This window comes from Diabrotica undecimpunctata, chromosome 4 (genome assembly GCF_040954645.1).
Source record: "Diabrotica undecimpunctata isolate CICGRU chromosome 4, icDiaUnde3, whole genome shotgun sequence".
NCBI classification, from domain to species: domain Eukaryota; kingdom Metazoa; phylum Arthropoda; class Insecta; order Coleoptera; family Chrysomelidae; genus Diabrotica; species Diabrotica undecimpunctata.
The window spans coordinates 79,939,927-79,967,458 of NC_092806.1; the positions used below are offsets into that span (position 1 = coordinate 79,939,927).

The 27,532-nt window shown below is 35.7% G+C and overlaps 2 protein-coding genes across 14 annotated transcripts in view; one reads left to right on the forward strand and one right to left on the reverse strand.

Moving 5' to 3' along the window:
* Positions 1 to 27,532, forward strand: part of CLS (cardiolipin synthase) — a 332,416-nt gene that overhangs the window by 9,108 nt on the left and 295,776 nt on the right. The window contains exon 4 of one of the 13 annotated variants that reach the window (XM_072529833.1): positions 11,396 to 11,483. The exons of 11 other annotated variants lie outside the window; for them this stretch is intronic. In XM_072529833.1, coding sequence (XP_072385934.1) covers positions 11,396 to 11,464 — 69 coding nt within the window. In that variant the 3' untranslated portion in view covers positions 11,465 to 11,483. Of the gene's footprint in view, positions 1 to 3,416; positions 3,456 to 11,395; positions 11,484 to 27,532 lie in introns of those variants that run through there. One more of the 13 variants, XM_072529835.1, reaches the window with a different exon arrangement.
* LOC140438017 (uncharacterized) lies at positions 13,212 to 14,025 on the reverse strand. Its single transcript, XM_072527735.1, has 2 exons — positions 13,401 to 14,025; positions 13,212 to 13,320 (listed from the first exon to the last, which is right to left on the reverse strand). The coding sequence occupies exons 1-2, from the start codon at positions 14,023 to 14,025 to the stop codon at positions 13,253 to 13,255; spliced, it is 693 nt and encodes a 230-aa protein (XP_072383836.1). The 3' UTR covers positions 13,212 to 13,252.

A 27,532-nucleotide genomic window follows, 5' to 3' on the forward strand; every position in this document is an offset into this window, starting at 1 on the left:
AGGCAGCTTGGGAAAATACTGCCACAATAACTTCTAGAACAAAAGGGAACAACTATCCAAAAGAAATCCGAGAACTTATAGTAGAAAAAAGGAAGTTAAGGAAAAAATGGCAGCAATATAGAGCTCCACGAGACAAAACTAGTCTAAATAATGCTACACAAAAACTAAAAAGGGAGATACGTAATATAAAAAATTCAACAATTAATTCTTTTTTAAGTAATTTAACAGCTGACCAGAACACATATTATTCTTTATGGAAGGCAACAAAAAGAATGAAGAGACCAATTATTCATTCTCCTCCTATCAAGTTGGAAAACGGCAACTGGGCTAGAAGTAACGAACAGAAAGCAGAACGATTTGCAGATCATTTAGAAAGCACGTTCAAACCCAACCACAATGATGGTGAAGAACTGAGATGGGAAGAACCATTCCAAACTGAAGAAAGAATAACGTTAACATCACTTAGAGAGGTATCAACAGAGATAAAAGAGAATATAAATCCTAAGAAAGTTCCAGGATATGATCTCATAACAGGCGAATTAATAAAAAATCTACCAAGAAAAGCCATAGTTAAGCTGACACACCTAATAAATGCTGCTTTTAGATTGAGATATGTTGCCAGACTCTGGAAAGTAGCCGAAGTAATTATGATCGCCAAACCAGGTAAATCTCCTAATGAAGTGACATCCTATCGACCAATATCACTCCTTCCGGTGATGTCAAAACTATTTGAAAAACTTCTATTGAAAAGATTAAAACCAATAATAGAAAGAAAAAATCTTATACCAAATCATCAATTTGGTTTCAGAAATCAACATTCCACTATAGATCAAGTTCACAGAATAACGAATGTAATAGAAAAAACATTAGAAGAAAATAAAGTCTGCTCTACAATCTTCTTGGATGTAGCACAGGCGTTTGATAAAGTCTGGCATGACGGTTTAAACTATAAACTAAGAACGTTCATGCCTAAACAGTATTCAGAAATCTTGAAATCATACATTGCGAATAGATATTTCAGAGTAAAACAAGAATAAGTTTACACCGACTTAAGGGAGATCAAAGCTGGCGTGCCACAAGGGAGTGTCTTAGGTCCGGTCCTGTACCTATTGTATACGTGTGACATTCCAGAGCTAGAACAAAATACTATTGCCACCTTCGCGGATGATACAGCCATACTGGCGATAGGAGACACTAGTGAAGAAGTGACTGATAAGCTGCAACTATCAGTAAATAAAATACATAACTGGACCAGAAAATGGCGAATAAAATTAAATGAGACTAAATCTGCACACATAAACTTTACAAATAAAAAAATAGAAAATTTACCAGTTAGAATAAATGATACCCGAATTTCTTATGCAACATCAGCAAAATACTTGGGCATCACCCTAGACGCGAAGCTGCGCTGGAAAGTCCATGTCAAAAAGAAAAGAGGGGAGCTTGATATTAGATATAAGAAATTATATTGGCTGATTGGAAAAAAATTCAACATTATCAATTCATAATAAATTATCCATTTACAAGCAAGTACTGAGGCCAGTATGGGTATATGGGTGTCAACTCCGGGGCTGTACCAAAGCTAGTAATATACAAAATATCATGCAAGGAAAAATAGTAGGCAAACGTAGTCCAGGACGAAGAAGAATCTCATGGTGGAAGAACTTGCGAGATTGGTATGGTGTTAATACAAGCATGCTATTTAGGGTTGCAGTGAATAAAATTAAGATAGCTATGATGGTAACCAACGTTCTGAAAGGACATGGTACATGAAGAAGAAAAAGGTGAAATTTGAGGAATGTCTTTAGCAGAATTTTCAGCAAGGTTTTCTGTTATTTGAACCTTTTGACATTCGTCAAATTTATCGCTTTCTTAAGCGTCGTTAGCTTAAATGTCAATCACTTCAACTAAGTAAGTTCGCTTACCTAAAATTTTTACAATTTTTTCCTTAATATAACAAGGATAATTAACATTTCTATAATCTTTTAGATTAGAAATACGTTTTTGCGTATTTCAAAAGTGTTAAAGCCTTTATTTGTGATTGTGTCTTTTGATGGTAAAAGAGTTGAAAACCTATTTCTTAACTGTACATGAGTATCGCTGGGCTAACACCAGTAGAAACATGCGGTGCGTTACGATAGTCAAACAAAAATCTAACTGTATCTCCAGTGGGATTTTTAGGATGAAGCATACAAACTTCTTTCAATTTCTTTGTCTAAATTTGGAAATCAAACATAACCTCTAGCAAAATTTAACAATACCCATATATGTGTATTATAAAGTTGCTTTAGAACTTCGTTTTATAATTTCTAAGGGATAACAATTCCATGATTAAAAAAATGCAAAAATCTTTTTTTTTATTAGAACAAAAAGTCGCATTCATAAGTCGCAAATATAAATAACAAAATTGAATAACTACAGAATATAGAAAATATTTATAGATCTTAAATATTTAATTATATTATCATAGGAACACTCCTGACATAGAGTTTCTGCTAGAGAGTTCTAGATATTGTAACGATGTCTTTCTTGATCATATTTACCACAATTTATTAAAACGTATTCAACTGTTAATCGAACGCTACACTGATCATACATGGGTGGATTGTTCTTTGTGAAAAGGTAAGAGTGTGCTGAGTGTGTTAACTTGGTAACGATGGAATCCACTGGGAAACATTACTTTTGATGTTATTCAGCTTAGAATTAGTTTGACACCACTCATTTTGCCACAAACACACTTTATTTTTAAAATAGGCTTTTAAGTCACTGGAAGCACACTTGTCTATAAGCTCCGAATAACCGCTAAAAATTGCCTATCGTGCAGTCCTCTCAGCTTCTAGATTTGATAGTAGTCGGGGTACTGTTCTAAGAGGACTTCGAACTTAAGCCGAGCTGATCGAAGCCTTAAGCTTTAAGTTTAAGCTTAAGCTTGGATCAGCCAAGGCTCCGGTTATTTAATATTCGAGGAGAAAACATCCGGAAAATTAGTGTTTAGATTTTGAAGTATGGATTTAATTCTTTCGTAATATGGTTTTTTAGTATAGCGAATGTCTTGGAATTTGTTTACATATTTATTTGTAAAAGTATGCTTGTGTTTATTTGTAAATGTTACAAGCGACTGAGGCTGCATGTGATAGGGCGAGGAACATGCGACGGTGATGTAGCGGTGGTTCTCCTAAAAGAGCATAAATGCTGGGTACCGGGGAAGTTGGAAAAGCCGCTGTAATTAATCTAAGACTTTTATTATGAATAACATCTAATGATTTAAGAAGTGATTGATTAGCAGTGGAATATGCAATTGCTCCATAATCTAGCTTAGAAAGTATTAAAGATTTATACGGAAGAAGTAGAGTGGATTGGTCTGAGCCTCAGTTTTTGTTACAAATAGACTTAACACATTTAATCTTTTATTACAGGAGAGGATGATTTGTGAGATGTGATCTTTCCATTTAAGCTTTGAATCAAAGATTAAACCCAAGAAATTGTGATGATCTCTAAACTCCAGCTGTTTCTCATATATTCTCAGGGTTCAGGGTTGGGGGTTGTCTCAAGGAACTTAAAGAGAATCCAATTCCTATTGATTTTTCTATTGAAAATTGAAAACCTGTAAGTTGGGACCAATTTTCGAGAGTATCTAAAACGTTTTGAAGAATTGAGGACATTAAGGAGATATTTTTGCTTTTAATAGATACCACTAGGTCGTCAGCGTATAAACGGGCTTGTAAGAGTGCTCGAATATTTTTGATTATATTATTTATTGATTATTATTATAATGATATATATTATATATCATTTTGATTATATTTTCCAAACGATAAATATTTGAAAAAATATTATTTATTTTCACTTGAAAAGATCTGTTGTTTAAAAAGTTTAAGAGGAAGACAAGGCCGTGACCTTGAATATTTCAGTTATAAAGTTGTCTCAAAATTTTGTACTTCGAAACTTTATTAAATGCAAATTTATTAAATTTTTCTTTATTAAATTTTTTAAATAAAAAAATATAGCAATGCATTTTTGGTTTGTAGCAAGAGCTTCTGTGTTCGACAGAGTAGGACTCAAAGATGTAATCCATCTTCTGTATAATAGAGAAGTTCTCCTAAATATTATAAAAACTATCGAAAACATCTACCAAAACAACAAAATTGAAGTCAGAATAGATGGACAACTTACAGAACCTATAGAAATAGGCAACGGAATAAGACAAGGGGATTCATTGAGCCCCATGCTCGTCAATTTGATCATGGATGCAATCACCAAAACCGTTAACAAAGGAAGAGGATATAGAATGAGAAACAAAGAAATCGAAATACTCTGTTACGCAGACGACGCAATATTGATAGCCCAAGACGAAGATAGTCTGCAAATACTGGTCCACAGATTTAACATAAGAGCAAAATAATTTAATATGACAATCTCATCTCAGAAAACTAAAACAATAGTAGTCAGCAAAGAACCAACCAGATGTAAAATAGAAATTGATGGCATCACTATTGAACAAGTCATGGAAATAAAATACCTAGGAATTACACTGTCTATCTATGGAGACCTGGACAAAGAAGTGAGAGATCAAGTACAAAAAGCAAATAGACTGACAGGATGCCTTAATAACACTATATGGCGAAACAGACACATTGACACTGAGATGAAGTCAAGCATTTATAAAGCCACTGTAAGACCAATAATGACATATGCCTCAGAAACAAGACCCGACACAGCCACAACACAAAGGCTACTGGAAACTGCAGAGATGAGAGTACTGAGAAGAATTATTACAGGAAATACGCTGAGAGATCGAAAGAGAAGTGAAGACATTAGAAGAAAATGTAACCTATAGTGTACAATTGAATGGACACAAAATAAAAAAAAGAATGGAATAACCACATAAGCAGAATGGAGGAGACCAGTGTCGTCAAAATAGCAAGAGATAAGTCACCAATCGGCAGAAGAAGTATCGGACGACAGCGCAAAAGATGGAGTGACAACCTTCCATAGAGGTATTAATCCGCCAATGAACAAGCAGAATTTCGTATAAAGAGGAAGAAGATTTCCGTAGTGGAAATATTATTATCGATATATTCGGAGAATTTTTGCCAATTTGCATTTTTTATTCTCCACTTAGATATAAACATGGGACCTGATGAGGAAACATTATGGTTTCTAATAAGGATTGGGATATGGTCACTACCATAATATACATATTATGTATAGGCTAGAGCATCATGAGGAATACTCTGTTAAAATATTGAATCTTGTGGGGTTACCGTCATTAACAAAATTTATATCCCGATATTGCCGATATCTAAGATATCGGCAATACTTGTGCCTCTGCAGATGTGTGATCTGACCCCCATATTATGTTGTGAGCATTAAAGTCGCCTAGAATTATACGAGGACGTGGCAATTGCTCTAATAACCTGCAAAGGCTATCAGAATTTACTTGTATGTCACAAGGAAGGTAAACATTGCAAATAGACACTAAGCTGGTAGTTGAGATTCTGACAGCGACAGCCTCCAAATCACTAACTATTGGAATTTGCACCGCCTCGATGGATTTGTTTACTAGTATCGCTACACCACCGCTTGCACGACTTGCATCTGAACGATTTTTGCGAAAACAAGTGAAATAATTAGAATTGTACAATCAATTGGTCTTTAAGTTTGTCTCCTGTAAACAAATAAGGAGAATATTAAGAAAAAAGAAGCTGTAGCATAGGGAGACGATGGAAAAATCCATCAATGTTCCACTGAAGAATCGAGTTGAATGTTGTTAATAGATTCAGAGTTGGAGGATACTGAACGATTGTCTACAGAGGAGTCACTATCTAAGTCAGATATATCTTTTCCTAAATGGTTAAGTAGTTTCTTTTGAAGTTTTGTAAACTTAGTTTTTGTTAATCTTTTGTACATATATTGATAGCTGCATTTGGAGCAAAAGATGGAGTAAACCAACCATATCACTTTTAAATTTTTAGACGACGTTAATAGTGTCGGTTGAGCCTTGGACATTATTAATCATTAAGGACAATTGGTGATAATTTAAAACGAAATGTACACCACATATCTGTGGTGATTATCAATAAAATTTTTAAAGATTTTGTAATGAAAGTGCTGAATCTGTAGGAGGAGAAATGATTTTACCAAAACTGGTTTTATGGAGGTACTTGAATTGGCGCAAATATTATCAGAGTTTTCACTTAGATGCTGTGGCTTTATTACATTTGGAAGTACTGGACTAAACAAGTAGTGGCAGAAGTCGAGCTTGAAATTTTATTTGTAATATTGGCTGAAATAGTTGTTGCAGAAAAGTGCGGTAATGTATCAGCTTTATCAGAGTTTTCTGCAATTTTATCTAATGGAACAGGTGTTGATACGTTGGAGAATATTGCTTTCGAAGTCGCCGAATCAGGTTGATTGAAGGTGTTGCTATAACTAGGAGTGCCGGTAGTTTCTTGGTTGTGGAGATTTGTAGATGAGCTTACAGTTGGAACATTACTGAAATGCGTAAGACACTGGCTAGCGATATGTCATAAAGCTTTGCATTTATAGCAGATTAGATTATCCTGAGAAATGAAGATTCTGTAGGAAGTATTTTCGTAATTTACTGTAAACGAATCGGGTACGACAAAATTGTATGGACTGAGATATACTTGTCTTCGGAAACTTCGTATGTGGCTATATTCTGGTAGGTTTGAACTAATCCTAAAAAAAGAAATCGGTGAAATCATAATATTTAAACCAATATTTTTTAATTCTTCGCAAAGCACTTCATGAGGAATAGTTGGAGATACATTTGAGAGTATAAGTCTCTCAGCTGGTGTTATAAGTCGACGTTCCTTTATAATTTGATCTTGAACCTCGATTGTGCCATGGGAATTTATAAAATCCTCATAACAGTTGCTTCATAGATAGATATATGCAAATTCTATTTTGTGATAAACGGGAACAGAAAATAATATTTTTGGCTCCTATTATGCTACCTAAAAGGATAAGGTAATCCTGAAGACGAGCTCCATCGATTGCGCCGAAAATTATAGCCTGATCTTTTTTTTGGAAATTGCTGCTGGGCTAAGGCTCTGGAATATGACTTGGCTTTAGATTGGCTTTGAATAGGGGTGGAAATCGATTCAATATTTGACTCTATAGTTATCTTGCACACCTAATAGAAACCAATTTGAATTACGGCTTAATAAATATATGTAATTACTTACAGTTTATCAGCTATCACCGTAAATTATAAATTTTGTAGGACCTGAAAGCTTGTGACAAATTTAACTTGCTGAACTCCCTGTCTACTTGAACCTTTGCAAATAATTCTTCTATAGTAGAAGCCACAGTTAGAATGCAGTGCAGGTAAGAAAGGCAATATATTTCTCACAGAAGAACATCCGAGCACGTTGCCGCTTTGCCCCGAGCGGCACATCAGGACCGGATTTAAGAATCAGAGCACTCGAATATACGCGCATAGAATTGCCTACGGTTGTATAAAACACTATCATTATTATTTTAACTATAGCATGATTCAATCATCGATGTATAAATAAGAGAGTTACATTGTCGAACTATAACATGAAGAAAAATACTATAAAAAAAGTAAAATAAAAAAATCAAAAACTCATTGTCGATACTTATCTATATTTATCAATTTTCAATAGCTTGCATTGTAAACACATTCTTTGGGAAATAAAAATAATTATAAAGTCATTACTAGAAGCGAATCAGTTTTAATCCCCATTGTCCATGCAAAGAAACATGTCTCTTAGTCGATTTGGGTACTGGACATTAGACCAAAAACTTGTTGGCAAAAACTATGAAAGCTCAGTTCTATTTCATTTTTGCAAGCAGATGAAAGTACCTACATTATGGAGCCGTTGCCAGTATCTGTCGTGAATTTCAAACAGGGTATGACTCTTCGTGTGCAAGTAAAACGTGGTGTTCAATGTATTCAACTATCATCTGAACTTAAAAAATGGTGTCACCACTTGACTATTATTGCAGAAAAAGTGTCGAAAATGTGCGATTTGAGTGTTCGCAAAATTTATGACATCCGCGAAGAGGCCCAGCAAGGCGAACTGAAACCGGTACAAAAAAGGAAGAAAAACAGTTTCCAGGTCAATTCATGTGAGAATACTTACGATGAGGGAGTGTAATCTCGAATAAGGAAAATTATTGTCTCTGATTTTTTTTTGGAAAACATACCACTAACCATCGACAGCATAATGAACAGCGTAAAAGATGATGAGGACCTACCAGCTTTTTCAAAAACCACATTTCGTAGGCTACTAAATTACATGGGTTTTGAATATGGTAAAAGAGGTCGAGATTCGATAATGATGGAAAGAAAAGATATATCCTGGAGACACAAGTACCTCAGACAAATAAAAACATTAAAGAAGAAGGATCATGTATACCTTGTTGATACCGATGAGTCTCGGACTAACCTCGGTGTTTCAGTTAAAAAGGAATGGAGGGACACAACGATCAAGAATCCACGATATGCCTTCATAAAAGGTCTCTCTACTGGACTGAAAGCTCCAACTCCGCAAGATTTCCTCGATTTGTTCTTTATGCTGGAAGCGAGGCTGGTTTTGTGGCATGGGCCGAATTAACTTTCTTGGCCCCGAGGAACCGCTGATTCCCACGACGAAATGGACGGGGATCTATGTGAAGAATGGTTTGAGAAGACGATAATTTCAAACTTGCCGAAAGACAAAGAAAACGTTGTCATTTTGGATAATGCGTCATACTCCCGCAAATTTTATTTCTCGAAAAAATTGTGGAAAAAAAGTCAAATCAAGGATTGGCTAATCGAAAAGAACATTTTCTTCGAAGATTACCTAAGAAGTGAATTACTGGATACTGCGGCCGCATTTAGAGACGAGTACGACAAGTACAAAATTGAAATAATTGCGGAAAAATATGGCGTTAAGATTTTGGGACTGCCGCCTTAGCATTGCGAGCTGAACCCGATTGAGATGGTGTGGAGTCAAGTGAAAAGGAATGTGGCTTGAAACAACGTCGATTTTAAAGAAAAAAAATCGGTAGAACGGTTGATAAAAGAAGCATACCAACGCGTATCTAAAGAGCAGTGGCATAATTGTGTGATCCACGTCAAGAAAGTAGAAGAAAAAATGTTTGTGGTGGACAATTTGCATGAAGATGTTGAACTGGTGATAATTAATATAGGAGATTAATTATCACCAGATTGCGACTATTATTAATTAACGAGAAATATCTCAGATTTAATGCTCATTTGTTTTTTTAGTACGGTACGTACAGTACATTTCAGTTATGATCTTGTGTATTTTATGTATATATATTTATCGTGTCGTATAGAGTAAACTACTTGCATTTTTTTGTATATATGTATATAAGTATTTACGAAGTATTAGATATTTTATGTATATAGGCATTTTTTATAGAATTAATTTGTTTTTTTTGTTTATTATATTATTGAACTCAGTTAAATTAATGAGTAAAGATTTTTGAAACGAAGCGCATACGGTCCTGATTTCTCAGTCTATCGCCAAACTACCACTGTACTGACATGAGTGGTATCGCTGCGCCCCTTAAGACTAACACTGCATTCTAACTGTTGCTTTTACTATATTCTTGGCATATAGTGCTGATCGATTTCTATTTCAGGGTTGACGGTTACTTTAAAGTCACCACAGATTGTAATTTGCCCATTTTTCTTGAATATCGGTACTATCGGTGTAGTCCAGGGACTAGTCTGTCGGTGATATAATACCTAAAGACAAAAGACGATTTAGTACTTGTTCAACTTGTTGCCAAATGGCAAAACGTATAGGACTAACCTTTACAAATTTTGAAGTCACATTAGGGTTTTTAAAATAATTTTCACTACACCTTTTTTAAAATTACCTAATCAAGGAGAAAAAACGTCATTATATTTTTTTACTAAACCTTAAATATTTTTGTCATTTGAGTTAAGCTAAAATTATACATCACTAGAAAATCCCTACCTAGTAAGGGTAGACCACCATTTCCATAAATATCAGAAAAATATTTTAAATAACATTCCTTAGATAAACAAGAAATACTGCTACCCGTATCAATTTGAAAAACTAAATAATGATTCTGTACTTTTACTAATTTTGTATCCTCAACGTGTAGCATTTCGAAAACACCGAAAAATATTTTCAATCCTTTTGCATCACTGGGATTGATAATATAAACATTTCTGATCTGTATATAATAATTTTAATTGTATTTCTTTGATCGTGATGCCGCCTAATATTGCGCGTCAAATAAATATCCACTTAGGTTGGTAAAAAAGTATTGCGGGGAAGAGAATTACATCACTCGATGATGGAACGCTATAGCGTTTGGTTTTATTGTTTGAGTACGGATTTTTTTTTTAAATTCGTTATTGTTTTTCGTGATTCGTTTTTTTTATCGGAAATATGTGTTTCATTTCGACATATGACAATTAGTATTATCTTTTTCTTTGTTTAGAAAAGAAAAAGAAAAAGATAATACTAACTGTCATATGTCGAAATGAAATATTAAACCTTTTTGAAAACAAAGAAAACCAAACTACCGAAATAAGCAGACGAGTAAGAATGGGATGGGCCGCATTTGGAAAACTCTCATACATACTGAAAGACAAAAAGATACCCCAAAACCTTCGAACCAAAGTGTTCGATTCTTGTATCCTTCCCGTTTTCACTTACGGAGCTCAAACCTGGACATTCACAAAAAAGAACATGGACAAGATTCGAAAAACTCAGCGAGCCATGGAACGACAGATGCTTGGTATCTCACTAATAGATCGGCAAACGAACGAAGCAATCCGGAACAAAACAAAAATAAAGGACGCCGCGAAACAAGCAGCTAAATTAAAATGGAAATGGGCTGGACACAACGAACGTCTCGAAGATGGTAGATGGAACAAAGATGCGAAGAGACCAAGAGGAAGACCTCAAATGCGCTGGAGCGACGATATCAAAAGAGTCGCAGGACCAATGTGGAAACGCCTAGCACACAACAGGGATAAATGGCGAGAAATGGGAGAGGCCTTTATTCGACAATTCGGATAGAAAAAGGGCTATAAAAAAAATTATCTTTTTCGGACATTTGGTACATAACCATACATTTGAATTGTTTGTTTGAAGGTTAACCTTAATGTAAGCTCCGTTGAAAAATCTAGATATTTTCATTTTAATAATAATTTAAATTCCTATAGTGTCCCCAACGTCTAGAGCTTGTAAATCATTACAAATAGCGCTATTGTTTGTTTTTAAATTTTGTTATTATTATTTGTAATAACTGTTTATGGTGAAGTAATAATAAATATGTAATGTTTCTCTTTAAACCAAGTTCAGAATTATTTCCTTTAAAAAGATTTTCACCCTTTTATTTTTTTTTTTAGGAAAGAAAAGCCTTTCTTTCCATCCAGCGAGAAGATTCTTTTAAACGGCGTCCAAATTCAAATAGTTAGGAACCTTCTTGTATGTGTGTTGCCCAGGAAATATATTCTAATAAGTATTTTTTAAATTCTTTCGTTGTAGTTACCCCATCTAGTCCCTCTTTTATTCACTTACCTACGACCCAGCTCTCCAACCGAACAAAGAGTGGCCTTTCGCAAACGTTTTGGTTTGTTTGCTTGCCCTATCTCCAGCCCAGTAATTGTGCAGTCCCCAGTTTCAACCCCCTATAAGTGATACCCAATTTGGTAGGCAAAATAAACCGCTACAAACGTAAACAAGTCTTTTAAAATATCAGTATTTGTTCTTGGACCAGTTTTTTCCCTTGGGGAACAAATTTTTTCCTTAGGGAAATAGGTTCACTTTGTATACTTCTTTAAAGGACCACCCAGAAAACTGGGATACATGAAAGTTTCGCAAAGAACATTTTAATAAGTCTATTTAAATAATTACAACAACGTATTTTGGACGCCGATAACTTGCTTACGATAGCTGATTTATGAAATATAGTTTGAATTTATGTGCAAAACTAGATAACTTTTCGGTGATGCAATATTGACACGAACTGAGTAAACTTATTAATATCCCGACTGTGTTAAACCTTCTGAAGTGCGGCTGGCGCGAGTAGAGCCTAGCGCTCATCCAATGCTGGATTTTGAACTGATACTGATCACTTCCTTCAATCACTCGGCTCCTAATTTTCTTAACATTCAGAAATTTCCCCCCTGACCCTCGAGTATATAACGGATATGTTTATATTTCGAATACATTCGACTTCCAATTTATTGGTAAAATTACCTGAGAAGGGCAACTTTCGTTAATGTTGGAAAATTTCAAATGACAAACCAATAATTTGGAATTACTAATCCTTTCATTGTTATAATTCTTTGACGATTTTAGAAGCTTATGTCTAGAAAATTATTTGAATGCAAGCTATCGGCACAGATTATTAGATGGTACAAAGGAATTTTATAAATCTAAACTAATATACAGTGTGATATAATGATATGATACAAAAATAAAATAAAAATATTAGATATTGTTGTTACGCAACAATGGTCACACACTTTCTTCCAGTTATCTACAGTTACTCTTAGTAGGGGAGCCCACGATGCTAAATCGGGATTTACTCGAGCGTCATAGAGACCTATTGGATTGCGAAGCTTAGATGATAAAAAGAAAAAAATCTTATATAATATATACCTTTTCATCGGTGGGGGCAGCCGCTATAGATTTTCAAAAATGTAAAAAAAAACTGTTGCATGGACATACTCGAGCGCGTCAGATATTGATATCATCCATGTCCTACGTATTTTTAAGAATGTATGTATGTTAATCTGATTGTTTCCATGATGGGGGTGGTCGTACGTAAGGGTTGAAAATCAAAAAAAAAAATTTAATCGAGCGCGTCAGATTTTCTGAGGGGATGTTAAGTGAACCTGATAAAAAGCTCTTATATAATAATCTGACGATTTGGATGTGACGCGAACTCGCGGCCGTTATTAGAATGTGCAAAAAAAATTCGCCATTTTGAAATACTCAAGCGCGTCAGATTAAGATATATATGGTTCATCTATAAGCCCTAGATGTTGCTGTCTCATAATCTGACGATTATCTGGGGGGGTTCGCCTAATCTGATAATTTAAAGTTTTTTTTTTAATTTTTTTAGATCATTGAACTTAATTAATTGAAAAGCTCAGGAAATAGCATGCAAATAAAAAATCGTATGTTTTTTTTTAAGTACAATACTTGTATTTACAAGAAAATAATTATAAACAATGAAATTTTTTTGAGTATTTTTTTTAATTTTCATCTTCATCGGTAGAATCATCTTCTTCTTCTGGCTCGATTTCATCCTCAGATTGCGTATCTGTAACAAGAAATCATTGAAATACTTACAAATATTTTTTTTTATGAATAACCTGTATAATTATTGGGGAAAAAATATACCTAATTCTGGAGTATCCTCAAGAGTATCAGGTGTTATGACTACATCTTCATACGCTTTCGGCAATTGATCACCTGCAAACCAGATCATTTCGAACTTTCCGTCGACTATTTTCCATCCATAGTCCGTTGGTAAAAGATCAATAATTTTTGCATTATGGGCATTACTCCACATACATGCAATGAATCTTGTGCGTAACACTTGTTGGAGTAACTCCGATTGACAGGGTGGCAAGTTGCACGCATCGTAATTCCGGATATTCAAGGAGAAGGGTTGTGATGTGTCCTTTACCTTGTACGTCTTATTGAAGATGACAATCCTGGCTTGATTGACATCGTCTAACTTTTTTAGCCCATAGAAGTGGCAAGTAAAAGACTGTATGACGTTTAAAGAATCCTGCAGATTATACTCCTTTGATCCTAAATCCAGAAATGCTTGTTGGAAAGTTTCTGAACTCATCAGAATTTGTAAAGGTTTCTTTTTCCCTCGTCGGTAAAATGCTGGGTTAAAATCGCAACCAGTGAACGCATGCAAAGCTGGAAGCGCCTTCGAAATTTTTGGGCCTAATTTATTGTAGAGAGCAGATACGTCGATATATCGGCGTGCATTGCCAACTCCAATATCCATCCAAACTTCTACTGTTGCTTACAGGTGTTCCATATTCGCCAACATAATGACTACGATATCAGTATCAGATGTTCTGATAGTAATAGTAGAATCTTCTTTTTGTTGGCAAGCAAGAAATGCTATCTTCGTATCCGCTTCTTCGTGATCAGGGCATGACAACTCATAATTAATGATGCGTGTTACTTTATTATCAGTAACAGAATATTCATAACACAAATCATGTATTATGTAAATTACCTTACTACCGATAATCGCTGCCATCTCCTGATCAGCCCAATGATCGATGAAAAACTTGACAATAGCTTCTTTAAACTTTATATTTTTCAAATCTTTTGTAAAATCTGCTGTTCTTGTTTGTTGAGGACCTGAGATGTGGAATTCCTTGTCATCTACACTGCCACGAAGAGAATGCTCATAGTCTTTGATTGAAGGTGTAAAGTAGCGATCAAATACAATAGCAACTCTACTTGCAGTGTTATTGATAAGGCATTGCAATATCTTCTTTGATACACCTCCAAAACTACGGGGCATTTCTTTAAAAGTATTTAAAAAAAAGAAGCCATCTACAATTAGAAGGTCAATTTGGGATGGCGGTTGCTCCACATCTTCAACTTGTTTCTCTAACTCATGAATTAGTACTGACTTATTAGTCTTGTTTAAAGAACCATCTATATGGCACAGCGATAACGGGATAGGAGTTATAGGAAAACAAAGTACTTTTTCCAGGTCTATAGACGTGTCAAGAGATAAAGCTAATAACCGACCAAATAAGTCCCGCTGCAATTTAACTTCGTGCACTTTTCCACCAATTTTTATTTTTCTTTTCTTCTTGAGATTTGCAAAAGTCAGCACCGTATTTTTTTTTAATGGTTGGTGAAATCTGTCTGAATTTAAATTGCATTCCATTATGAATTGATCTCGCAGAAAAGTTCCTCCAGACACTGTCTTTAGCAAACAGTTTGTAATTTCTGGAGGGGCAGCTTGCCCTGTTGAAATGTTAAACAACTGATCCTTATCAATCGAAAAAGAGAATGGATTAATGGTCTGCAGGACACTGTTTGAAAAAGCTTCAATTTGGATGTGTTGTTTTTTCATTCTATCTGGGTGTAGATCAGCAGCAATATCATGGTAGTTTCTGTCAAGTCCTGCACGAGTAAGTACATGAGATATGATTCTTGTTCGCGCCCCAATTGAATTTGTGATGTTAACGATTCCAGTAAGACGACGAGCAGCATCACCATTTATCTTCTGCTCTAACGGTAAATCCACAGGAATTCGTGAAAAAGGCTTGATGGTTCTTCTGATTCCAAACGATCCTTTAGCCATTTCAGTTCGGAGGCCTGGATGTGTGTTATCTATGTGTTGTAGTAAATTAAGGTAGTACACTAGCCATCGACTGTAGTTGGGTTGATTGTAATAGAAGAATAAGCTGTCGATTTTCGCAATGGTATATACGTACAAATCTAAATCTCCAACTCTAATACTTTTAACGAATAAGTGGTAAAGATTTACAAAATCGATGTACATTGCGTAAAATTGCGCTGTTTTTCCGTGCTTGCCGTCTAATGTGTCTTCTGCATATTTCTCATAAGATTGAATGAGTTGTTGTGTTTCGGTATGCTGAACTTGTGGAGACACGTCTGTATGAGCCAAAAATGAGGTGAGATATTCTAACACTGATTCCCCAACTGTCAATTGTTCGTTTTCCAAAAACGCTTCGAAATGTAATTGCTGCAATGCCAATGCCACGAGAGAATGTAACCGTTTACATCTATTGTAATTTTTTCCGCTAATAAAACCTGAAACTGAACCATTAGCGATCAATTCACACTCAGTCATGATATTGCTCAGTCCACAATCTTCAAAAAAAGTGCCAAGTGCCTTGAAAAAAGGCATTTCAATATGAAAGGCTCCTAAATGAATAAAAATATTGTCAAATCGTGGAGATTCTTGAGCTTGAATACAATAACTAGTGCGAGCAATAGCTAGATCATAGGTGATCTGGATATAGGGAGCTTGACATTCATTTGCAATATCCTGACTCAATTCTAGAGTTTTCAAGACAGTTGAATTGTTGGTGGGAGATTCATTTATGGGAGTTAGATATGAAACTTTTTGAATTCGTGAATCGTCTACCAAAATCTTGCTGTGAAATCCAACCCACATTGGGGCGTCCGATATTTTATACTTATGTAATAACATCCACGTAATGTCCAGCTGTTTCGACATAGTCAAGTTGTCTGGAGCTTTATTAAGCTCTGAGATATCTAGCTGACTCCAGGAGGTAATTTTTAATTTCTTGGTGAATGGATGCATTTCGAAAGTAACTTCTTCAAAAGTCCTGCGTTTTCGGTTTTTTGTTTTTGTGGTAGTAACGGATAATTCCGAAAAACTACCATGCTCAATCTCTTCGATTGTTGAATTTTCAGGTACACTAGGGCTAGAAGATTCCACAGACACCGGATCCGGATTTTGCACGATATCCTGAAAAATTATCCCCACCGTATCATGCAGAGTATCTTTACCATTTAGGGTTTCTACGAAGCGGTCGAAATTGTCGAATGCGACACCAGTATTCAAATCCGGGCGACGTAGGATATCTTCAGGGCATACGTGAGCACTATTTACCGTTGAAAATGTCAGCTCAGTCTCTAGCTCTTCTAGAGTTGTGTACGAGCAACAATGTCCATATTTTGACAGTACGTTAACAACTTTCTTACTGTTACATAGGCTTTTCACTGCCAGACCAAGGGTAATGTGCTTAGATGTTTTAATTTTGTGGGCAGAAGCTGCGTAAATCAGATCTTGTCCAATGGAAAAAATAGAAAGCTCGTTCTTTTTTTTTTCTATTTTCACGTGCTTTGTTGGATATATGAGAAACATCGCCCCAAATGAAGGATTTAAAAAAATAAGTAAGAAGCTCTGGCACGTTATCGCACTCTCCCATCATCAAATCTTCAGCTGTACAATTTTCAGGCAATTCTCTTCTGGCTGAGTTAAGGACTTCTTCGCGAAGTTGTGTTGCAACTGAACGAATTGTTTCTTTTACTGCCATCGTTTTAAATAAATCCTTGTAAGACAAAATAGTGGCGAAAAATGGAGCAATAAACTTTTTCTTCTCAGCGTAAATAATCTTAATCTTTTTGTCAAATGTTTCCATTAATTTTCTTTCTAAGTGACGGTCTGAGAACGAAGAAATAGTAATAGAATCAGACAATAAACTGCTTTGCTGTTCTAACAATTTTTGATATTCTTTTTTTATGTAGTCAAAAAATAAGCATTCATTATTCTTGACCACTCTTTCTTCTAGCATATCACAAATAATAGTATACGCAGTATTGTAAATCTTTTTTTTTCTTAGAAATTCGCTATTTTCATCCTTATAGATTTCTCGTAAATATTGATCTTTGCAACATTTATGGTAAGGCATTTTGGAATCATCGGAGAAAGAACTAAGTTTTTCCAACATCGATATATCATTTTGTTCCGTGGCCGCATTTTTGACATTCTCTATAGTTTTTAATCTACTGATAGCTAAGCGAACTTCACGACCATGATGCCGTTTACGTTGTTTTTCGCAAATGAAGCAAGTTTGCGATGCTGAATCGTTATGAGCGACAGGCTTATCTGTGTTGAATGAATCATTGAAATCCTCCAAGTCTACTTGAATGTTGCTGTATTCTCCCGCTCTGCAAATTTTTTAACAATAACATAATAAAGCTGAAGATTATATTATGAAATTAAAAGATTGATAAAAGAAATAGATTAGTTCATGTTTTATAATGGTATTAATAGTTATGTTGACGCAAGAAATAATGAAGGAACACCCATTAATTACGTCAGCTATTTTTCGATCATTTTAGACCCCTCCCCCCTTAGGTGACATTTAATGAGATTTACGCTATAAATTATTTAAACTAATTTTTTTTATTATTCGGGAAAATAACCGTTTCGGTATACTATAGATAATTTATTCAAATTAAATGAAATTTAAAGCAAAAACAGGTAAAAATAGTACATTTCTCAATTTTTCACTCAATCCATGGAGACTCATGTACTTTTTCGATTGATATAATTGGACATATATCATCTGTTATTTAAAATAATTTTTTCTTTAATATTTGTAATAATTTATATTTTTTTAAGATGACGTCAGATTTTCAATTATCCTCCCCTCGGTGTAAGTGAGACTCAATGAGATTCTATTGGACCCCATTTCGAGCTCACATAATTAATGGATGTCCCCTAGGTTTTTTTTTTGAATAATGATTTTTTTGGTCTATAAATTTAACTAAAAAAAAAATTCAATAACTTTTTTTTTAAATATTTACTACATAAAGTCATACTAAAACTCACTCATCTGTTGATGTACCAACAGCCTCAGTAGATGTGGAATCAACAGTAGCATATGATTTGGAGCACTCTCCAGAAACAGGAACTTGTGACTCAGAACACTCTCCAGGAACAGAAACATGTGACTTGGAGCACTCTCCAGAAACAGGAGCATGTGATTCTGAGCTATTCCTCTGAACTTCTGATGCATTATCATATTCCACTACACTTTGCTGTTGTTGCTGTTGTAAATACTGAAAGTCTGGTGGTATTTTTATTGCAGTAAATAATTTGTAGCACTGTGCGTGATAGACTTCATGTAATGAAGATTCTTTCGAAAGTTCAAGATTATCGTATCTTGTTCGGGATTTTCTGAAAACCGGTTTGCTTCGACGATATTCTAAAATATTTATACATTTTTGTAATGTGTCTAATGTAAATTTAATTGTTTTTTGCAAAGTAACTTCACCACAAAATACACACTTTATATTATTATCACTCATAGTAAATATTTATAAACTTAAATTCACCTTACTTATGTTAAAATCACAAAATGAGCAAAAACGTTGGAAATACGTTGTAAACAATATCATGCCACAAACGCGTTTGTGTGATCAGCTGTCATGGCGTCATGGCAACAGAAACCAGAGTGGGGACGGTATGAGAGATAGAGAAAGAGTGAGAGAGGAATAGAAACGCGGAGAGGGGAATATAGGCATCACGTAGCTGCACGTATTAAACTTTATCGATGAATTTTTATTACTTCGGCTTGTGGAAATCGTCAGATTATATATTTTTTGTAATTCTTCAATTATTCCCTTCAAAATAAAAAAAAATTTAGCCACGCTCGAGAATGTCGAGATGACGTTTTTTTTTTTACAACTTTGTCGCCCTCCCCCTTCTTTGCGTCACTCTCAAATTGTCAGATTAGTGGAATATACACTCTTTAGCATGTAACTAACTCACCCTACCTTAATCTGACGCGCTCGAGAATTTCAGATGATCAATTTTTTTTTACTAATCTGATCCTTTATCCTTGACGGGCGGCCATATATATGGGGTTCATATTTGGTGGAAGTACTTAACTGGGTACAAGGATTCTCTCTGTATAATAATCTGCCGCGCTTTAGTAAATCCCGAAATCCCCGCTTGGGCTCCCCTACTACTAGCAAATTCCTGTTTCACCAACACTTTTACGTCTTCTTACTTAAAATAAATGTTTTGTTTTGCAACAATTTTTTATTTACGCCCAAACCATTTCTATAGGGTTCAAGTCAGGATGATATGAGGAAGTTTTAAAAAAACATGTCCACATTCTTGCAGCACTTTGTCAAATTTATATTTAATATGATACGTTTGTGTCTTTTGATGATTTCATACAATTGCGGTTTTAACATTGACGTTACAAATGGTAAATTTTTTTCTGTCAATCAACACATCATATCCATATTTTTTGAATTTTTGGTGGGTGCTTTATTAATTTGTACATTATGGTATGATGTATTATCAGTAACAACAACAGATCCAACAGGCAAATTGGGGATAAACTGTTCTTTCAACCATTTTTCATAATTTTCTGAATTCATATCATCATGATAATTTCCTGTCTTAGCTCCTGACTTAAAAATCAAAAGGGCATTCTGTATGAAACCCATCTCCCCACCACCATGTACAATAACTAACCTACTTCCTTTTGAAATGTTTTTGAACAATCCTTTGTCACTGTCATCTGTCCAGCTATTTGGCGTAGTGTGTCTTACATGTACATAGGTTTCATCAACATATACAATGTACTTACCTTCGCTTCGGTAATATTTAATTTTGTCCAAATATTTAATGCGTAGAGCACGAATATCATTCCGTTCAATTAGTAAACGTCGATTATCTTTCTTTTTCTTCCGTTTAAATCCCAAATCTTTCACAATTCTGTAGAGAACTCACACTTCCAGTCCACTCGTACACATCTTCAAGCCTTTTCTGCAAAAGCTTCAATGATACACGACAACGTTCAGTCTCATTAAAACGAAGAATGGTATTTCTAATTAACTGTTTGTCATACTCCCTCAAGTCTGTCACGGTTGCTTTCCTTTTAACAAGTGTTGTAGCTGGAAATTTTAGTCTATTATTTTACTCTGCGTTTGTTAACATATTCGCTTGTTGAATGATCCTTTCCACTGTACGTAAAGATACTCCAGTAGCTTCACTCACACGTTTAATATTGTTTAATACTGGTTCGATTATCTTCAGGAAATAGTATTTGCATATATTTAAATACATTGTAAACTATTCATTTGGATTCTGATGTCAATCTGATATGTTTACTTGTACTACACTTAATCATCTCCATTCTACAAAATAGTTCTAACACGCGTGGTAGCACCTTTCTTGTTGAGACTCTACAACATAATAAGACTAAATTACGAACTCGTTTGAAATCCAGTGACTAGAAATTCTCGGAAATAATTCTTATCAATTCTTTGTATGTCCTTAACGAGTCGTTAAGGAGTCATTAATAATGACTTTATAATTACGGTTTTTAAGGTAACTGACACTAAATTAGAAATTAAGTTTTACCAAATTTTATAGAGTGTCAATTATTAAAGATGGTATTATAACAAACAAAAATTTGGTATCTATAAAACAATCTGAGTACAATCAAACTCCTATTTAAGTTGATTAAGTTGATTTAAGTTGATTACAAACTATTTAAGTGAGTAATAATTTTGTAATTAGTGCGATTTCAAATAATTTAATTTGTTTAATATTGCAACACCACTGCTTGGATCTGATCATAGATATTCTATTGTCTGCACGATTAACTACTATTTCGTGGAAGGGCTCGCCACTCAATTTGAAATAAGCTGTATCCATCGTCACTCCTAGGTATTTTATTTTGCTTCACTTTTCCACTCGATGGGGTTGTTTTGCACTGTCAGTTGTTCCTATGTTTGTTGTTGCTTCATTTTAAGGAGTACTGCTTGCGGTTTTTTCTGAATTTAAGGCGATTTTCCATTTTAAACTCCACTCTTCGATATCGTGTAACGCTGTTTTCAGGTTGTTTACCGCTATGTCTACCTTTCTATGTTTGGCCGCTATCGCTGTGTCGTCGGCATATAGGCTTAGTACAGTTCCTAGCGTTCTTGGAACGTCGGCTGTGTATATTGTGTACAGCAGAGGTGTCAGGACCGCTCCCTATGGTACTCCAGCCTCCGGCCTACCGAGCTCGGACAGGACTTGTCCTATACGAACCCTGAAACTCCGGTTGCTCAAGTACGAAGAGATTAGTCTCGTCATTACCCCGCTGTATCCGTATCATTTCATTTTGTAGATTAGTCCTTTATGCCAGACTGTGTCCAGCTCCTGTATATTGTCTGTCGTTGAATTCAGCTGCTATGTACTGAGTACTGCTATGTTAATCTGATTACTTGTAGCTCGCTGGAGTGCTCTGATCTAAATCCGAACTGTGCTTTTGGTATTATATCTAATCTGTCTGCTTCGGCTTGGAGTCTGCTGAGTTTGACTCTCTCTACAATCTTACTGATTGCAGGGGTAATAAGTTTGTCCTGTAATTTTGCGGGAATGTACTATCTTTTTCTGGCTTTGGAATCTTAATGATATAAAAAAATTTAAGTAAAAATCCTTTATAAAAGGTATATAAATTAAAAACCCAAACGGGCTTGTCATGAAGACAAAACGTTTTCGGAATCCATGTTCGATCATCAGTGTATAGGTGTACATGGTTTGAGCCACTAAATATCAGGGTAAGAACCCGTTAAAAGTTATCTGGTATTTATAATTTAGTTTACATTATTTGGTATTATATTTATATATATATATATATATATATATATATATATATATATATATATATATATATATATATATATATAATGTCGGTTTACAACGTTCTTCGACGTCTTCAGATTTCCAATCTCCATCTCATTGTATCGTTCCATAGATCGTCCTCCAGTTCTCTTTCTCTGATTTCTTTATCAACTCCTCTCCAACTTCTTCTAGGCCTTCCTGGTCTCCGCCTACCTCTTGGTTGCCATTCAAGAATTTGTCTTGGTACTCTATTCTCCTTACGTGTCCGTACCATCTGAGTTGTGTCGTTTTGATGTCATCAACAATATTATGTGTAACCCCCATGATTTTTCGGACTCTCTCGTTTGTTATTCTGTCGCGTCTGGAGATTCCCGCCGGGCGGCGTCAGAAGTTCATTTTTGTTGCTCTAAGCATTTTCTCTGTTCTGTCTTTTAGGTGCCACTATGTTATATTTTAATATTTAATATATTTATATATTATTATTATATTTTAAGATGTTAAAGTTACCAGTGGATATGATAACATGGCGACGTATGACTCCACATGAAGTTGCTGATCCTGAGACGAAGTGTCTACGAGGACTTGATGATAGCAAATGATGGAGGTGGAGTCATACGTTGCCATGTTATCATATCCACTGGTAACTTTAACATCTTAAAATATAATACCAAATAATGTAAACTAAATTATAACATAACTTTTAACGGGTTTTTACCCTGATATTTAGTGGCTCAAAACATGTACACCTAGACACTGATGATGGAACATGGATTCCGAAAACGTTTTGTCCTCATTACATAGCCCGTTTGGGTTTTTAATTTATATACCTTTTATAAAGGATTTTTACTTAAATTTTTTGTGATACATGGTATACAGCCAGCTACAGGAACTTAGTTTCCTTGTGGATTATAATGATATAGGCCTCTTTCCATCGGTTTGGGAATTCCCTGTATCTTAGCATCGCATATTTGTTAGGAATACTATGGCTCTCGTTGGTAAGTATTTTTTTCGGCGAACTATTTTTAATTAGCTCGTTTATATCCTCCGGTGGTGTTGGAGAGATGTTTTCGTTTGGGTCCTCGGGCCTTTCTCTTTGTTCTTCGACTTCTTCTATGAAGACAATGTCTTCGTCTCGGTAATAGTTTAATGTTCACTCTTTCTCGAGAGTAGTCCTTATTACCTCTGCTTTTTCTTCAGTGGAGTTTACTATTCTGTCTTCTCCGTGTATTGGATTTCTATTCTTTATAGCTTCCAAATATTTTGCATATTTTGACCTTGTTCTTCAAAGTCTCGAATGTGGTTTTCCCAGCTTTGACTACGGTGTTGTTGTAATGCTGTTTTGACCTTTCTATTGAGTCTGTTTGCCCTGTTTTGTTCTCCTGGTTCCTTGTTCTTCTCGCTGTCTGCTTTGCTCTATTCTTTTCCCTTATTAAGTCCTTTATTTCTTGTGGTATATCTTTTCCCGTGTGTATCTCTACTTCATCTTCTGCAGGACTGTTCATGAGTGCGTGTTGGATGAGATTTTCAAACTCTAGGACTCTATCCTCTATATATTGTGGGTTGTCGATCAGTAGGACTATATTTATTCTCAACTGCTCAAAATTTATTTACTGCTCAAAAGTGTCTTGAAGCTAATTTTTTTTCTTGTAATTCTTTTGATTGTACTTTCTTCCTCCCAGGTTGCTAGTTCTAGTAGGATAAGGTTGTGGTCCGCTGTACCTTCGTTAAATTCTTGTATTTCTATTTGAAGTCCTAGGTTTCTAGCGACTACAATATCTATGTGAGTAGGAAGTCCATTTCCTGCATAATGTGTTGGGTCGGTGGAGCCCATTGCCATGGTGTCGTCGTTGTTTTCTATGTATTGGTTTAATAGTCTTCCGGTTCTGTTCGTAGCTTCATTATTCCAGTTTGGGGATCTTGCGTTTAGGTCTATTATAATTGAGGGTTCGTCTATATTTAAGAATGTATTCAAGTCTTTTTCGATCAGTGGATCCTGAGGTCTTACGTAGGCGGAGGTAATCCTGAGTTTTCCTTGCTTCATTTGTATTCTAATTGTTGTTGTTTTCATATTGTTCAGTCTTGGTGTCAGGATTCTGATATGTCTGATTCCATTTTCACTAGGGTTGCTGTGGCTCCTGATCTTCCTGTGTTGTCGTTTCTATATTTGTCGTAGTCAGAAAACTTTACGTTGAAGTTTTTCGTGAGCTTTATTTCCTGTATTGCTACGACATCCATTTCATATCTGTTGACCAGTTCGTCCAATATGTTCTGGTTGGTCCTTATGCCTCCTGGGTTCCAAGAGCCTATCCTCAACTATCCCCTGTTAGCCTGCCCTAGTTCAGTGCTAACTTGGTGTTGGAAATCGCCTCGTGGACAATTGTAGTGACCAGTTCTTTGACTAAGTTCACTAGTCCATCCTGCTGTTGCTTCGAGATCAAGATGGTATTGTTCTTGGAGTGTTGTTGTTGCCTGTGCATAGGACATTTGACGGATACTGTCCCTGGCAGTTGGCGCACTTTGCCTTCTGGTCGCGGGGCATCTGGCATTCCTTACTGGGATGGTCCTCGCCGCACTTTACTCATTTTGGTGCCTTAAAGCACGCTCTCCGCGTATAGTGATACCCTTGGAAGTTGAAGCATTGCGTGGGTGCAATTGATTTTCGTAAGTCCTCTATTTGTATCTTCATATGCATCAGGTTTGTGATGCGCCAGGTACAAACATTGGTAACTTCCTCCTGTCGCTATTTCTTGAGGTCATATTTTTGACTGATTCACAGTCAATGTTATATTCTTGTCATATCATATAATGTCTGTGGCCTTTGTGTTGGAGGCCTCTAAAAAACCATTCTTGGTTTAATGCCTTCCTCTAGGGGGAAGGCTATCCACTGTTTTGTTACACTCTTTGATGAGTTTATCCATTGTCCTATAGTTATCCGGATTTTAGCCTAGTTGAGCGTCTCACGTCCGCTTCTTGATAGCTTACTAATAGTTATCACTTTTTTATTTTGTGCGATGTGTAGGATCGCTCCTGTCTCGCACACACTCTGTAATTTAATTACAGGTGGTTTTGGCTTCCATTTTGTAAGATTTTCCTGTTGTTCCGGCTTTTGGGTTGTTTCGTTGTGTTTCCATTGTCTGTACTTGACACGGAGTCGGAAGGCGTGGTGAGGCGCGCGCATCATCTCTGTTGCACTGGTGTCGCTAATGGCGGGAAGTTTTCTCTTGTTGGCTGCGCCCTTTTCCCTTTTTTGGGCTCCTGCTTGTTGATGCTTTTTCGACTTTTCTGCAGATGTGGGGATTTTTGTCTTTGGGATTGTTTCCGTAGACTTTTCCGTATTGGTGGGCTTTACAGTTTGTTTGGCTGGTTTTCCCAGGTGTCCTCATTTTGGCTTTCTTTTGGGGCCTTTTTAAGTTCGTCAAACTTATTGTTGATATGCCCTTTGATGGCTTGTTGGGATTCCCGCATCTGGTCCTGTAGCTCTGAGATTTTTTGTCTCAGTAGCTTTATTTCTTCGTCTTTCTCCTTCAAGATCATCCTCAAGGTTGAGAGCTTGGACTTTTCCTCCTCGCTGCTATGCTTTTGCCACTTTGCGGCTGCCGATATCTTAAATGTCGTCGTCTGAGTTTTCCTTTGCCGTGTTGTCTTCTTTTTCTTTTTTTGAGGTCTTCCTGTTTTTGGGACGTTTGAAATCCCCGTAGCTCCAGTCTCCTTTTCTGCTGGCCATCTCGTCTGTGGTCTCGTATCCATCATTTGGGAGTGTGTCGAAAATGTTGTATTTTGAAATTAACAAACTACCGTCGGGGCTTGGATTTGCCTTACGGCAGGGGGGTGATCGCGAACGCTCAAGCATTTGGGGGGGGGGGGTGTTTTCATCCGCCTGATCCGTTGTCAGCATGGCTTTTCTCCCAGGTTGTTTCGCGGATGTTCACGCGGATGGTTCACTTGCGTTTCGTATCTCACTCGCCTTGGGGCCGTTGTTGCCAGATGTAGATACTAAAATACTACATCTCACAGTTTCATCCCAGACGGAACACAGTGAATATCCTGACGGGTCCGACCACCCGTTTAGTTCTTCACTTCTGGACTTGACGAACGCCTTCCTATTGGCCATAAATTATCGAACTATCTTAGTCATGTCTGTTGGGTTACCAGGCACGCACTTAGTTTTTCTGCTCCTTCGTCTGTCGAATGAAGAGTCACGGTAGTTTTTGTGCAAAACTCTTTTGGTTTGTTGATTTCTCAATCGTTAGGTCGTGTGTTGGTGATATAAGGCATTTTTTTAAGCCAAAACAAAAGTTTTCCCTACTTTAAAATAATTCCTGTAAGTATATTAAAGCAATAAAACACTAAAAACTTTCGTTTTCAACACTTCCACAAAATTTATTTTAAATTATTATCACTACAGCTGTTTCGGCCAGAGTGCCTTTCTCAAGTGATCTATTTTTGGTATGTGTTTACACTTTATAGTCTTTAACTGATAAGTTGAGGAGGGGAGAACTGTTTGTCTCAAATTAGTCATTCAGAATTATGTCTCTATTTTTTAATTTGTTGATTTACGTAGATTATAATAAAGAAAGCTTAAATCTTATTATGGTCTATAAGGTGAAGTGCGTACGTAGAGTCTGTTTTTCTATTATTGAAAGCCCTTTTATGTTTGGCTGATGTAAATTTTTGGGCAGTCGCCACATTTAAGTTTGTATACACCGTTGTGTAATTGCTTTTTCTTTTGGCTCTTGTTCAATATATTTGCCTAAGCTGGTGTTATTCCTTTCTTTTTTATGTATTTGGCTATTTTTGTTGATATCTTGCGTGTATATGTAATCGAGCAGAAAGTACTTGGATTTTTCTCTGGTGGTGGAAATACTAATTTCAGGGCTTTCTTATGTAGTTTTTGATTTAAAATTTTATTTATTGTGTGTTCGTTGTATTCATTGTTTACTGCTATTTGCTTAGTGACAAGTTATTTTTTGACATGGGAATTTCTATCAATATATGTAACATGCTATGGTAGGCAGCCAATTTATGTTGTGTAGGATGGGATGATGAATTGTGTATAGTCGTGTCAGTATGGGTAGGTTTATGAAATACGGAGAACTCATGTTTGTTTTTAAGTCTGATAATTTTTAAATCTAGATAATTTATGCATTGATTCTGTTCTCTTTCTATTGTGAATTAAATATGACTACGGAGTGAATTAATATATAATAAGAATTGGTCAAGTTGTCTGTTAGTTCCTGTAAAACCTACCAGTACATGGTGTACGTATCTCCACCAATACAAAAACTGTTTGAATATGGGATGTTTTGAAATCTTTGTTTCTAGATAGTCCATAAAAATATCTGATAGCAAT